Source organism: Corythoichthys intestinalis, chromosome 3 (genome assembly GCF_030265065.1).
Source record: "Corythoichthys intestinalis isolate RoL2023-P3 chromosome 3, ASM3026506v1, whole genome shotgun sequence".
Classification (NCBI taxonomy): Eukaryota; Metazoa; Chordata; class Actinopteri; order Syngnathiformes; family Syngnathidae; genus Corythoichthys; species Corythoichthys intestinalis.
The window spans coordinates 62,440,374-62,456,390 of NC_080397.1; the positions used below are offsets into that span (position 1 = coordinate 62,440,374).

The following is a 16,017-nucleotide window of genomic DNA, read 5'->3' on the forward strand; positions in this document are numbered from 1 at the left end:
TATTATGGATGGCAGCTTTTGCATGACATGCAGAGGTACCATCAATGATCAAATCTAGCCAAAAATATGAAAAATACATTTTTGCTGTGACATTTGTTTCACTTCATATCAGTGTTGCTTTCTCACGGATTCATTTTGACTCATGGTTAAGATGTTTTCTTTCTTTACATGTGAGGCGTTCGTGACAGCGACCACCACAAACCAAGATGAGCCATACGGCCGCATTGCTGACGCGAGTTTTTTTGTACCCCCCTCGAGTATAAAATGGGTGACCCGGGGTGGGCTTTGCAGGAAAGCAAAAATGTTCTTTTGTGGTTTCGTGTTTACCGTGGCGCTTCTCTTTGTCATGTCGAGTGAGTAAAACTTTGTGATTGATGATGTGTGGATTTTTAACTCAGTTTTTGATTTTTAAAGGTGATGCAACTGAAATAATTGGTGGTAAAGAAGTGAAGGCCCATTCGCTGCGTTACATGGCTTGGCTGAAGGAAGTAAAGTGTGGAGGTGTTCTCATCCATCCCCAATGGGTTCTCACTGCTGCCCATTGTAACAAGTAAGGAAGTATATCAAGAATAATATGCGTTTTTTTCTAACAATTTCAAATGTACAGTGTATCAAGAGATATGTACACATTGGTATGAGTAAGAAAAAGTATCTGAACCTATTAGAATTTCTCACATTTCTGCATAAAATCCCTATGAAATGTGATCTGATCTTTGTCAAAATCACACAGATGTAAAAACAGTGTTTGCTTTAACTAAAACCACCCAAATATTTATAGGTTTTCATTAGGGCTGTTAAAATTATCGCGTTAACAGGCGTTAATTCATTTTTTAATTAATCACGTTAAAATATTTGACGCAATTAATGCACACGTCCCACTCAAACAGATTAAAATGACAGCAGTGTAATGTCCGCTTGTTACTTGTTTTTTGGCGCCCTCTGTTGGCGCTTGGGTCCAAATGATTTTATGGGTTTAAGCACAATGAGTGAGCATGGTGTAATTATTGACATCAACAATAGCGAGCTACTAGTTTATTTTTTTGATTGAAAGTTTTATAAATTTTAATAAAACGAAAACATTAAGAGGGCTTTTAATATAAAAATTCTATAACTTGTACTAACATTGATCTTTTAAGAACTACAAGTCTTTCTATCCATGGATCGCGTTAAGAGAATGTTAATTATGTTAATGCCATCTTGTTGATTTATTGTTATAATAAACAAATACAGTACTTATGTACTGTATGTTGAATGTATATATCCGTCTTGTGTCTTATCTTTCCATTCCAACAGAAAAATATGGCATATTTTATACATGGTTTGAATTGCGATTCATTACGATTAATTCATTTTTAAGCTGTAATTAACTCGCTTAAAAATTTTAATCGTTTGACAGCCCTAGTTTTCATATTTTAATGAAGATAGCAGGCAAACAATGACAGAAAGGGGAAAATAAGTAAATGAAACTTCTGCCTAAGAACACTTAAAGAGCAATTGAAACCACTTTTTACCAAACATAAGTCAGGTGTGTGCCCTATCACTGATGAGTGGTTTAAAGTTACCCTGCCCACTATAAAACACACACCTGGTAAGAACTGTCTTGATGAGAAGCAGTGTCTGTAGTGTTGCACCGATATCATTTTTTGGCCCCGATATCTGGCTGTGCAGTATCGGCCGATACCACTCCGTTTATATATACTGTATATATATTTGTATATATATATATATATATTAGGGGTGTCAAACGATTAAATTTTTTAATCAAGTTAATTATACCTCAAAAATTAATTAATCGTAATTAATCGCAATTAATCGCAATTCTAACCATCTATAAAATATGCCATATTTTTCTGAAAATTAATGTTGGAATGGAAAGATAAGACACAAGATGGATATATACATTCAACATACGGTACATAAGTACTGTATTTGTTTATTATAACAATAAATCAACAAGATGGCATTACCATTATTAACATTCTGTTAAAGTGATCCATGGATAGAAAGACTTGTAGTTCTTAATAGATCAATGTTAGTACAAGTTATAGAATCTTTATATTAAAAGCCCTCTTAATGTTTTCGTTTTAATAAAATTTGTAAAATTTTTAATCAAAAAATAAACCAGTAGCCCGCCATTGTTGATGTCAATAATTACTTACACAATGCTCATGGGTGCTGAAGCCTATAAAATCAGTCACACCCAAGCGCCAGCAGAGGGAGACAAAACTCTGTAAAACACAACAAGTACACATTTCACTGTCCTGTCATTTTAATCTGTTTGAAAGGGGCATTTGTGCGTTAATTGCGTCAAATATTTTAATGTGATTAATTTCAAAAATTAATTACCGCCCATTAACGCGATAAGTTTGACAGCCCTTATATATATATATATATATATATATATATATATATATATATATATATATATATATATATATATATATATATATTTTTTTTTTTTTTTTTTATGGGGGAAAACACAGACGCAACTGAAAAAGCAGTTTCTGCTCTTGAACCCCTCTTCAAAAGAAACTGCTGTATTTTAAGCCAAAAGAACTGTTGTGTTTGATAGAACAATATGTCTATATGCTGCCATAGCAGATTCATGGCGCATTAAGCCCCCGAACTATTTTTAATTTGTTCGTCTTACCCTGGAAACCCAAAACAGACGTCGCGCAACCGCTTTTGTTTCAAGCCAGCCATAAAACAAAGGTAATTAATTATATTTGTTATTCAAAATGTCTGTCGTTTTTAGCTTAGAATCATTAATTGACGTCTCATATTTCGTTTAAAAAAGAAAAACGACTTTAAAAAATTATTCACTCACATATTTTAAACTTTTAAACATGTCACAATGAAAAAAATGGCGTCTGTAAAAAAGTCACGAATAACGACCTCATAACTATTGCTTCATTGTATTTTTTTGGTTACTGTCACATTTTCCCCAATATTTTAGATAAATAATTGATCCAAACAAAGAAAATTAAAAAAAAAAACAAAAACGTTTAAACGGGTAAATATATGAAAAAGAACATCTAGACCACTCTTCGATGTCTGCATCGCGACCCTTGTTATATGACCATGTTTCACCCAGAAAATCCGCCAAAAATCTGGTTGCGACCATTCACAGCTAGGCATGTGCCGGTGTGAGATTTTCACGGTACAAAAAATACCGCGGTTTCACAGTATTGCAATTATAGCTCCAAAATTTTGAGATGTATGGGTTTAAAAAAAAAAAAAAAAATTCCCATTGAACAGAATTTTTTTTCAAAACATATTTGCAAATTGGAACATGAATATAATGTGAAAATAAATAAACAAAAAATAACATATTTTATATAAAATTAAAATAAATAGAACCTAGACTATACCCACAGCTCAAGTTGCTCAATATTAGAGTAAGAACAAAATAATTGCTATAAAGCAGGGGTGTCCAAACTTTTTGCAAAGGGGGCCAGATTTGGTGTGGTAAGAATGTGGGGGGCCGACCTTGGCTAACAACCTTTGCATAGAACAATATATTTAAACAAATTTTAGCAAGCCATTCTGTGTTTCACATTTGCCTCATTATCTTTTTTAATTACCGTACTGGCCCTAATATAAGACAGTGTTTTTTGCATTGAAATAAGACTGAAAAAGAGGAGGTCATCTTATAATCAGGGCCGTCTTATATTCGGGCCAATACGGTAATAATTTCAACAATCTCGCAAATAGCCTTGTGGCGTTCTCTTTCGACTCTCGGGCTCTTGCGGAATACTGCTGCTGTGAAATTAAACTAGCTTCAAGTTGCTTCAATTTCTGGCTGCCTGTAATCTTGTCGTACAAGTCAGCGTCTTGTTTGTTAATATCGCCTCACATTGAACTTTAAAAACAGCGACTGTCTCTTTGCAAATGAGGCAGACACGATTGTTGCGTATTTTAGTGAAGAAATAGTCCAATTTTCACCTATCCTTGAAGCGTCGGCCGTCGCAGTCAATTTTTTTTGCTGACTGTTGCATTTTAGAAAATTGGGAGTAAAGGGTCACACGGGGTAATGTTGCTTGAGTGCTGCTGCCTTTTAGTGGGTAAATGAAGAGCAGCATTTAGTGTGTAAGCTACTTCATATGCTGGTGGCAGTACTGCTGACAAATTTATTAAGTCTGTGTGCGGGCCAGATGTTATTGATTTTATGACAGAGGCTGGGGGCCGGATGAAATTTGACCACGGGCCGCATTTGGCCCCTGGGCCGGACTTTGGACATGTCTGCTATAAAGAGTAAAAATACTTCTAAATAAAATTAAAAATATATACTGTATGACTTTTTTTGAGGGGGGAAGCTCAAGTGAAGTTTCGCCATTTTCAGCCACTGTGTCAACTGTAGTCTACATGATGCCATGCCTTTGTGTTAAAAAGAACAAATAATTCATAAGTTAATAAGTTAGTTAAAAATGTTTAAGTTAGTTTTATAAATTAGTTAAAATGTAAATATTGTTGAGGAAAGGTTTCATTTAAAAAAAAAAAAAAAAAAGTGAGGAGTGAGACCTCCTTTTCTCAATTGGCGATACACAGGTTTTCGTGTTTGGAGGAGAAAAAATACTGAATTGCATCCGAAGAACACCATACCCACTGTGAAGCGTGGGGGTGGAAACATCATGCTTTGTGGCTGTTTTTCTGCAAAGGGACCAGGATGACGGATCTGTGTAAAGAATGAATGGGGCCATGTATTGAGAGATTTTGAGTGAAAATCTCCTTCCATCAGCAAGGGCATTCAAGATGAGACGTGGCTGGGTCTTTTAGCATGACAATCATCCTAAACACACAGCCAGGGCAACAAAAGAGTGGCTTCGTAAGAAGCATTTCAAGGTCCTGGAGTGGCCTAGCCAGTCTCCAGGTCTCAACCCCATAGAAAATCTGCGGAGGGAGTTGAAAGTCCGTGTTGCCTAACGACAGCCCCAAAACATCACTGCTCTAGAGGAGATCTGCATGGAGGAATGGGCCAAAATACCAGTAACAGTGTGTGAAAAGCTGGTGAAGAGTTACAGAAAACGTTTGGCCTCCGTTATTGCCAACAAAGGGTACATAACAAAGTATTGAGATGAACTTTTGGTATTGACCAAATACTTGTTTTTTCACCATGATTTGCAAATAAATTATTTAAAAATCAAACAATGTGATTTTCTATTTTTTTCCACATTCTGTCTCATGTTGACAATTAGAGGCCTCGCTAATATTTTCAAATGGGAGAACTTGCACAATTAGTGGTTGACTAAATACTTATTTGCCCCACTGTATATAAGGGGCGAATGAATAATGAGTCAAATTACTAAATATACTTACAAAAATGTATCGTTTAACTTGACATTGACATGGCCACCTTTATGTAGTTCCCAGGGAAACAGCGCAACAACAGTGCTGCTTGGTGTGCACGACCAGACAAAGAAAGAGACGGATTCCCGCCAGACCAGAAAGGTTGCAAAAGAAGTTCTTCATCCCAAATACAAAGACTTCAAAACTGGTAACGACATCATGTTGCTCAAGGTGAGGTGGAACATTTCTTTTGTGATATTATTTTGAAATGAAGAATAGATGTGATTGGCTGCTTCCTCGTGTTCGTTGCATAGAAAACCTCCCTCCAGATGCCTTCAAGAGGGCGCTCTGGCAGCCAAAGCTGCTAGCGTGGGCTTTTGGCTTGGTGGTTAGCCCGCTCGCCTGCAGTGTTAGAGGCGCTGTCGGCACGGTTACCAGTCCTGACCTGGACAAGGGTGACGGATCGCACCGTGCGGCGCGGCTCCAAGCAGACCAGTTACACTCGTCGTCGCTGAAATATCAATTCGGCATCGCGGAGTGCGCGCTATCTGGTCAAAGTTTCGCGATGCCGTCTGTCGTGCTTCAACAATTACATTGACTTTTTATGGGAACCTACGGAGCCCCCCGGGTGCCAGAGTAGAAAAATAAAAAAATCATAGCTAATCTGTACCCACAGATTACTAATCTGTACCCACAGTTTGCTCAACTGAACCCACAGTTTGCTCAACTGAACCCACAATTTACTAAACTGTACCCACAGTTTAGCAATCTGTACCCACAGTTTACTAATCTGTACCCACAGATTACTAAACTGTACGCACAATTTAGCAATGACCCGGAAACTGAAGTCACCAATGTTTGGCGGGGACTCCAAACGCCGAGGGACCGACCGAGCAAGCACCTGCACCTTTTGCCCTCGGCGAACAAAGGGGTTTTAAAAGGTAACTATTGCACAGTCCCCGCCAAACATTGGTGACTACTGTTTCCGGGTCATTGCTAAACTCTGGGTACAGATTAGTAAACTTTGGGTACAGTTTAGTAAACTGTGGGAACAGATTGCTAAACTGTGGGTACAGTGTAGTAATCTGTGGGTACAGATTGCTAAACGGTGGGTACAGTTTAGTAATCTGTGGGTACAGATTAGCTATGATTTTTTATTTTTTCTATCCTGGCACCCGGGGGGCTCTGTGGGTACAGTTTAGTAATCTGTGGGTACAGTTTAGTAATCTGTGGGTACAGATTAGTAAACTGTGGGTACAGATTAGCTATGATTTTTTATTTTTTCTATCCTGGCACCCGGGGGGCTCCGTAGGAACCAATTGAGCGACGTGGAAAAACACAACAAGGTCCCTGCGCAACTTTCATACCTGTCAAATTGTACGTCTTTCGGTGTAATTTGTACAAGTGAGCACTGATTTTTAAATGTGTACGCCGTACGTTCAAAATCTGTACGCTTTTTTTCCCTGTTCGGGTTTTGTCACCGTTTTGGCAACGAGACAGCGTGCATTACAACGTTGGTTGAACTACGCGAGAAAAGTCAGAGATATGGAGAGGGAAGAGCGGGAGTGGGAAAGAGGGAAGAGTGTTGTGACGCCATTGCAAACGTGATGCTAAGCTCGGTCGGTCCAATATTTCCTCAAGGGAAAGAAGATATAGATCCTCCAGGACTGGCCAGCCCCAGTCACTAGACATGAACATCATTGAGCATGTCTGGGGTAGGATGAAAGAGGGAGCATGGAAGACAAAACCCAAGCATGTTGATGAAATCTGGGAGTTATACAAGACTGCTTTCTCTGGTGTTCCTGATGACTTCATCAATAAATTGTATGAATCCTTGCCGAAGCCCATGGAAGTCATACAAAATATTAAATTTGGATCTCACAGCACCACTAATTAATTCGCTTATGTTATGTAACATATTTTTGTATCTGAAGTCCATTTTTTGTTCAATTTTCACACTACTTTTTGGAGGCAACAAAACTTTTGTCTTGCCAAAATTTGACCTTTATCTCTTCATTAAATGATAAATGTTTTTTCAGTGAAACAAATTAAGGATGTCCCGATCGATCGGGTCCGATCACGTCATTTTCAAAGTATCGGAATCGGCAAAAAAAATATCGGACATGACTCTTTTTTTTAATATACAGTACTGTGCAAAAGTTTTAGGCAGGACACCTATTATTTTTAAATTAAATCATTTTCTAATTGTATTTAACGTTACAGACAAAATGTCTTACATTCATCCAGAGTCTTTAGTTTGGGCTTAAAGTAGGGCTATCAAATTTATCTCGTAAACAGCGGTAATCAATTTTTAAAAAATTAATCACGTTAAAATATTTAATGCAATTAACGCATGCGCTTCACGACCCACTCGCAACACACTCACATTCGCACTCACATTGTCGCATTCAATCTATAATGGCGCCGTTTTACCTATATATATATATATATATATATATATATATATATATATATATATATATATATATATATATATATATACTGGACTGAGACAGTCAGGAAATTAGAATATTGTGTATTCTAATTTCCTGAGACAGTCCTGTATATATACACAGGACTGTCTCAAAAAATTAGAATATTGTGTATTCTAATTTTCTGAGACAGTCCTGTATATAGGGCTAACAGGCAACGTAAAATGAGTAGAGAGAATTTTGGCAGTCTTTAGAGCCTCGTTTAAATTGGCTAAAGCCTTAATATCCCTCCCTCAACAATTAGAAATAATGTGGGAAGCAATGTGGGGAACATCGGTAGTGGTTGATCTTTTTCTTAACACCCTATGTTACTCCCCAACACAGAGAAGATATATCAATTGGTGCCACTACGCACAGTCTTGGTTGCACTTCCCATCATGCATTTGGGCAGAACAGTTAAATGGCTACAGTATCATTTACTGAAAGCTCAACAACTACACTAGATGGCAATATTTAGTCAAAATATACAAAGTCACATTTATCCTTTAAGAATTACAAGTCTTTCTATCCGTGGATCCCTCTCACACCATGGGACACCATCTATCATTATCGGTAATAGAGTTATAATTAAGGTTACTAAACATCATTATTTTTGTCTTATTTAAGTTAAATGATAACTTATTCATGTCTATCCACTTCTTTAATTCACTTAATTCCTCATTTACAGTAGTTACCATTAAAGATCCCGATCGATCGGGTCCGATCACGTCATTTTCAAAGTATCGGAATCGGCAAAAAAAATATCGGACATGCCTTTTTTTAATATATATATACATATATATTTAAATTGAATCGTTTTCTAATTTTATCTAACGTTACAGACAAAATGTCTTACGCTCATCCAGCGTCTTTAGTTTTGGCTTAAAGTAGGGCTATCAAATTTATCACGTTAAAGGCCGTAATTTTTCTAAAAATTAATCACGTTCAAATATTTAATGCAATTAACGCATACGCTGCACGACCCACTCGTGCATTGTCCTGTTCAATCTATAATGGCGCCGTTTTACCTATATATAGGGCTAACAGGCAACGTAAAATGAGTAGAGAAAATTTGGCAGTCTTTAGATCCTCTTTTTAATTGGCTAAAGCCTTAAAATCCCTCCCTCAACAATTGGAAATATCGTGGGAAGCAATGTGGGGAAGAACGGTAGTGGTCGCTCTTTTTCTTAACACCATATGTTACTCCCCAACGCAGAGAAGATATATCAATTGGTGCCACTACGCACATTCGTGGTTGCACTTCCCATCATGCATTTGGGCAGAACGATCATTTTCATTTACTGAAAGCTCAACAAATACACGAGATGGCAATATTTAGTCACAATATACAAAGTCACATTTATCCTTTAAGAATTACAAGTCTTTCTATCCGTGGATCCCTCTCACAGAAAGAATGTTAATAATGTAAATGCCATCTTGGGGATTTATTGTCATAATAAACAAATAGAGTACTTATGTACTGTATGTTGAATGTATATATTCGTCCGAGTTTTATTCATTTTTTTCTAAATGCATTGCCAAAATGTATATGATCGGGAAAAATTATCGGGAATGATTGGTATTGAATCGGGAGCAAAAAAAAAGCAATCGGATCGGGAAATATCGGGATCGGCAGATACTCAAACTAAAACGATCGGGATCGGGAGCAAAAAAACATGATCGGAACAACCCTAAAACAAATATATTTGTGTACATTCAACATCATTTGGGAGGGTCTTAGCTTTCATATGAGCCATTTCCGAAACCAATTGAAGCTGATATGAGCTTTAGGCTAATCGCAAAGATATATTCGAGGGAGAAAAATAATCGTTTTTGGACATCCTTAATCATGACTCTTTCTCAATATTCCAGTTGGACCAACCTGTGGTGGAGATGAATACAGTTCAGAGATTCGAGCTGCCCAAAAAGGCCAAATCCCCAAAGTCTGGCAGCCGCTGTATGGTGGCTGGATGGGGGAGAACAAAAAATGATGCCAAGGAATTGTCCAGCGTCCTAATGTCTGTGGAAGTCCCCGTGATTAACAATAAAGAATGCAAAAAGTCTTACAAAAAATTGCCCAAGGACGTGATATGTGCCGGTGGAAAAGGGGTGGACACTTGCGGTGTAAGTGCTCTCTGTTTTTGTGCGCTCAAGTTTGTACGAACTTACAAAAGAGAAGAAACTTGTGTTTTGTTTTTAGGGCGATTCGGGAGGTCCGCTGGTGTGCAAAGAGGTTCTTGTAGGAATCACTTCATATGGGACGAAAACCTGCGGCAAAAACCCAGGAGTGTACGCCTTCCTCTCGACAAAGCAACTTGCTTGGATCAGAAGAGAGATGAAAAAAAAGGAAATGTGATGAGCTGTTCAATATTCATTTCTGATCATTTCAATAAAAGTTACGTGTGTGTGTGTGTGTGTGTGTGTGTCGTTTGTTTTTCACTTTTTTCCCAATAATTAAATTTTTTTTTAAAACTTGTACTGTAAATTTAATAGTTATGATAAGTTTTAAACATTAACACATGGGCCGCACGACCCACTAACGCATTGTCTCATTGAATCTATAATGGCACCGTTTTACCTATACAGTGGGGAGAACAAGTATTTGATACACTGCCAATGGGAAAACCCATTGGCAGTGTATCAAATACTTGTTCTCTCCACTGTATATAGAGCTAACAGGCAGTGTAAAATGAGTAGAGAGAATTTTGGCAGTCTTTGGAGCCTCTTTTTAATTGGCTACAGCCTAAAAATCCCTCTCTCAACAATTAGAAATATGGTGGGAAGCAATGTGGGGAAGAACGGTTGTTTTTGATCTTTTCCTTAACACCCTATGTTACTTCCCAATGCAGAGAAGATATATCAATTGGTGCCACTACGGACAGTCATGGTTGCACTTCCCATCATGCATTTGGGCAGAACAGTTAAATGGCTACAGTATCACTTACTGAAAGCTCAACAAATACACTAGATGGCAATATTTAGTCACAATATACAAAGTCACATTTATCCTTTCAGAATTACAAGTCTTTCTATCCATGGATCCCTCTCACAGAAAGAATTTTAATAATGTAAATGTCATCTTGAGGATTTATTGTCATAATAAAGAAATACAGTACCTCTATACTGTATGTTGAATGTATATATTCGTCCAAGTTTTATTCATTTTTTTCTTCATGCATTGCCAAATTGTATATGATCGGGAAAAATGATCGGGAATGATTGGAATTGAATCGGGAGCAAAAAAAAAGCAATCGGATCGGGAAATATCGGGATCGGCAGTTACTCAAACTAAAACAATTGGGATCGTGAGGAAATCGGGAGAAAAAAAACATGATCGGAACAACCCTAATATATGTATAAATATATATTTATATATATATATATATATATATATATATATATGTATATATATATATATATATATATATATATATATATATATATATATATATATATATATATATATATATATATATATATATATAATGCAGACCCATGGAAATGTAGTCCAGTCAATGCACAGACTCAGTAGGCTATGTGCCAACTAAACATTTTTATAAATTATCACGACAATTGTCCTTGACAAATTGTTATTCCCATTCAATTGATATTCTCATTCAATGTTCTAGATTGCACACCAACAATAACTGAAATAAACTGACAAAATATTCAACCAGCATGTTTCCAAATGTAGCAGTTCAAAACTACGTTTCCCATAACGCCTAGCGTGGTTTAGCTTACCGATAGCTCGCTGAGGCAAAAATAAAACTTTGCCATAAAAGTTTACAATCATCGGCAGCGCAACGATGCGACTTCAAACGGGATTTTACAGTCAAAGCTCCGACAGAAGTCAACAGTTGCCATTATATACGTATTTATCGTAAAAATATTAACAACTGGGCAGGCGTTGTGACCAAATCGTCAACCCAGTAGATGGCGGTAATGCCTCATAATAGGGGTAAACTGCCAACAAAAACTAGAACTACTCCTTCCCTCCCTTCTAGTAGGAGCCATGTCATCTGCTGCCACCCAGCGGCCGGAGAAATTCTCTTCAAATTGGTCCAATGAAAAATCATAAAAACCGGACATTTTTATGAATTTATAAAACCCGCCCGGACGACGAGGATACTACGTTAAGTAGGACTTGTCCGGGCAAAAGAGGACGTTTGGTCACCCTAAATTAGCCTAATTTGCTTAACAAAAGTCCGCTAGCTTTAATGCTAGAACGCTAACGTATTTACAATTCTCATAGCAAATCGCTCACATGTCACTCCACAAACTGTACTTCTAAACTTGATTACAAATGCATACAACAACATCTTTTATCTGAAACAACCTACAGCCTTATGTGGGCCAAACCAGGGCGTCCATTTATGCTAATCGCACCAAGCCCTCTACACATTTGTTCCACCACTGCTCATAAAAACACAAAAGTCACCAATTCAAAATTCCTGTCAGTTTAACATTTTTTTATTGTCCCCCCCCCCAAACAAGGCTTCTCTACCATCATATGAAATCACATAAACTGTGGCATATATTTATAAAATGGCTCACATAACACAAGCCCCCACCCCACCCATCATGCAGTTTCTGTTCAATTCTAAACGTGGTTGAGTTCAAAGCCGCCGACAAACTCCGACAGCCTGTAAAACAACATTGAAACATGATGTGACGTTCATAAAAAAGTGAATGAACGAAAGATAAAAGTGGAACCGCGCCCTGGAAATTCCACCTGTCCTTTGTTTGAACTCACACTGGAATGTGTTTACCTGGTTGCCATAATGACACATACAAAATCTTAAAAGCCCACTCTTACCACACCTATGTTATCCTATTTCAGCGACACACACACAGACTTAGATCAATTTGTTTTATGGCTCCCACAATATGAGTATAAAAATATGTGTACACATCCTCTGTAATGTTTTGCTTTCAAAACAGTGGCTGCGTTTACATGCCAACATTCATTCATTCATTCATTTTCCATGCCGCTTGTCCTCACGAGGGTCGCGGCATGCCAACATTATTCAGGTTAATGTAAATATTCTCTTTTTTCAGATCACAGGTGTCCAACTCATGCGACCTGTGGAAGTCAATCCTCAAATTCATGATATATTTGCTCAAATGAAATTTTGTCTTGAATGAATTTTTGAGGACTACAGAAATCAGAATAGTCACTGTTTTAATTTACTTTTAAAAATTGGACAGTAAAGGGCATAAACGTTGTATACATAATTCGCCAAAAACTGTCCCATTAATTTCTAATGGGACACCATTGACAGCCATGTACGTCCAAATTTCCCATTCATTTTCAATGGCAGGAAAACCTGTGTGGTTGTGATTTTTGACCAAAAACCTACCATTACAGCCCACTGACATGCAACTGGCACCCATTTAAGTCCATGCCATTGACAGCCATGCACGTCTATACCGTAGACACCAAAGTACGTCCAAGCCATTGACATGATATAAAAAGGAGGTGTCCCTAAAATGTTCCCAAATCAACAGGGGCTTTACTGTGGTCGAAAAAACTATCAGGTCACTTCCTGTTGATTTGGGGACATATCAGCGACACGTCCTGTTGATATCAGGTCACTTCCATCGAAATTTCTCCAGAAATTGCAGTTTCTAGTTGTATTAGGTTGACCAAACTTCCTCTTTTTCCCGGACAAGTCCTCTTTTTATTCCTTATCGAGACCGTCCGGCCGGGTTTTACAACCCCTAGCAAAAAGTATGGAATCACCAGTCTCGGACGAGCACTCACTCAGACATTTTATCATGTACGACAAACTCTGATAAAAAGCTTGAAAAAGTAATGAATTGGTTCAAAAGTGCAACTCTAGCATTCAGTAAGACTAAAAGAAATTAATAAAAAAACATTGTGGTGGTCAGCAAATGTTACTTTTGTAGAGCAAGTGCAGGGAAATAAATATAGAATCACTCCACTCTGAGGAAAAATATATGGAATCATGAGAAACAAACAAAGAAATAACAATCAAAACACATCTTTAGTATTTAGTTGCACCTCATCTGGCTTTTATGACAGCTTGCAGTCTCTGAGGCATGGTCTTGATGAGTGACAAACAGTATTCTTCATCATCTTCAGCATTGTTGCCGACTCTCTTTGATTGCAGTTGCCAGATCATCTTTGCAGGTCGACAATTTTTTTCAATTTCCACCACAGGTTTTCAATAGGGTTGAGATCTGGGCTATTTGCAGTTCATGACATTTACCAAGAAATGCTTTAACAGTTTTAGCTCTGTGGAATGATGCATTGTCATCTTGGAAAATGAAAAACATATTTTCAATTGAAGGGATAAGAAAGCTGTCTAAAATTTCAATGTAAACTTGTGCATTTATTGAAGATTTAACCCCAGTGCCTTTGCCTGATATGCAGCCCCATATCATCAAGGACTGAGGGAATTTTGAGGTTTTCCTCAGGCAGTCATCATTGTAAATCTCACTGGAACAGCACCAAACAAAAGTTCCAGCATCGTCTCCTTGTCCAATGCAGATTCTTGACTCATCACTGAAAATAACCTTCATTCAGTCATTCACAGTCCATGATTGCAGTCTTTTTCTTTTCTGTTTGTCAAAGATGGTTTCCTTTTAGCTTTCCTGTATGAAAATCCCATTTTCTTTAGGCAATTTTGCACAGTTCTGTCACATACCTTGACTCCAGCTTCCTCTCATTTGTCTTGTTGTAGATCTTCTGTTTTCAAGACATATGGCCTTTAGTTGTTTGTTATGACATTTGGATATCTACCAGTATGCTTAACTTTAACAACCTTTGCATGCTGTTTGTACTTGGTCCAGATTTTTGATACAGCTAACTGTGAATAGCCCACATCTTTGGCAACCATATGTGTAGTGTTACCTTCTTCAAGACATTTGATAATCCTCTCCTTGGTCTCAAGAGACATCCATGATTTTTGTGAATCCAGTTGGTCCAGCAGCCCTCCAAGGTGTGATAACTTTTTAGCTGCTGACTAACGAGCAGATCTAATCTGAGGCAGGGGCCCAATTGAGACAGGGAAATTGACTGGGTGTGTCTGTATTTTCTCCTCAAAATGGAATGATTTCATATTTTTTCTTAAAGTGATCCTCTAACTTAAATACATGTAGGCTCTAATAAACCACAATTGTTCTCTTGTACTAAAATATGTTGTCAGAAACACATAGAATTTTAAATCAATGGCATTATTTTATAATATTTAGTCCACATTTTGACCGTTAGGTGGCGCCATGGTTTGCGGGCTCGCAGTGATGACGTCATTGGCATCTTTCCAAATGTGTAGCGTGTTCAACAATTGCTTATTGCTGCCTAAACTCGTGAAGTAAAATGCCACCATGTGCTGCTTTTGGATGCAATTTCCAGTCAAATGGAAACAAGGGGAGTGAAGTGAGTGGTCAAGGGGGAATTATTATTTTTAGTGAATAAATGAGCATAAGTGGAAGCTTCTCCCCTTTTTGGTACTTTTATACACGTATCTTAGCTACCCGCGTTACAATGTACAAGACATGGATTACACAAGGTGTGCTCTTTGGCCTGTACTGTATGTAAAGCACACGACAGCTCTGGATGCTAACAATCTACTTAATTATATTGGGATAAGTTTGAAAACGCAATATGCTTACCTTGAATATCTGCTAATAAAACCGGACAGCATACACTCTCGCTCCCAACAGCACTCTCTCGCATCACCAGTTTTGCCCAACTTTTGTCCCAGGTATTTGGATTTTTCCCTGAAGCTCGTCTTGTGAACGACCGACAGTGCTGTCCTGCTCTTCACATTTCAAAACTGGCATTTTTTTTGCCATGTGGCAACATTTTTTTGCCATGTAGCATTTTTTTCCCACATGCCATATACCATTTACCAAATGCCATATACCCCCCCATCCCCCAAACCAAAATGCATTTTGCCACATACCCCAAATAAATGCCACATGGCAAAAACATTTTGCCACATGGCAAAAACATTTTGCCACATGGCAAAAAAAATGCCACATGGCAAAAAAAAAAAAATGCCACATGGCAAAAACATTTTGCCACATGGCAAAAACATTTTGCCACATGGCAAAAAAAAAATGCCACATGGCAAAAAAAAAATGCCACATGGCAAAAACATTTTGCCACATGGCAAAAAAAAATGCCACATGGCAAATACCACTTTTGCTTCTCGCTGTCTCTCCAGATTCCTGCCTCTAACACCTATGGTTAAACGTGTGGAAAATGTAACAAAAGACACAAACTCAAATG

At 37.7% G+C, this 16,017-nt stretch overlaps 1 protein-coding gene across 1 annotated transcript; it reads left to right on the forward strand.

The window, feature by feature from the left end:
• The first annotated feature begins 293 nt into the window (after positions 1–293).
• Positions 294–10,205, forward strand: LOC130913720 (granzyme K-like). The gene is made up of 5 exons (XM_057832533.1): positions 294–353; positions 415–550; positions 5,364–5,517; positions 9,630–9,881; positions 9,958–10,205. The coding sequence occupies exons 1-5, from the start codon at positions 302–304 to the stop codon at positions 10,111–10,113; spliced, it is 750 nt and encodes a 249-aa protein (XP_057688516.1). The 5' UTR covers positions 294–301; the 3' UTR covers positions 10,114–10,205.
• Positions 10,206–16,017: the final 5,812 nt, after the last annotated feature.

What these genes read in the sequence shown, in the direction of transcription:
- LOC130913720 (XM_057832533.1), top strand. Translation starts at nt 302, where the DNA reads ATGTTCTTTTGTGGTTTCGTGTTTACCGTGGCGCTTCTCTTTGTCATG. An exon ending in ACTGCTGCCCATTGTAACAA is followed by an intron (nt 551 to 5,363) that starts GTAAGGAAGTAT and finishes ACCTTTATGTAG; the next exon opens with TTCCCAGGGAAACAGCGCAA. An exon ending in AAGGGGTGGACACTTGCGGT is followed by an intron (nt 9,882 to 9,957) that starts GTAAGTGCTCTC and finishes TTTTGTTTTTAG; the next exon opens with GGCGATTCGGGAGGTCCGCT.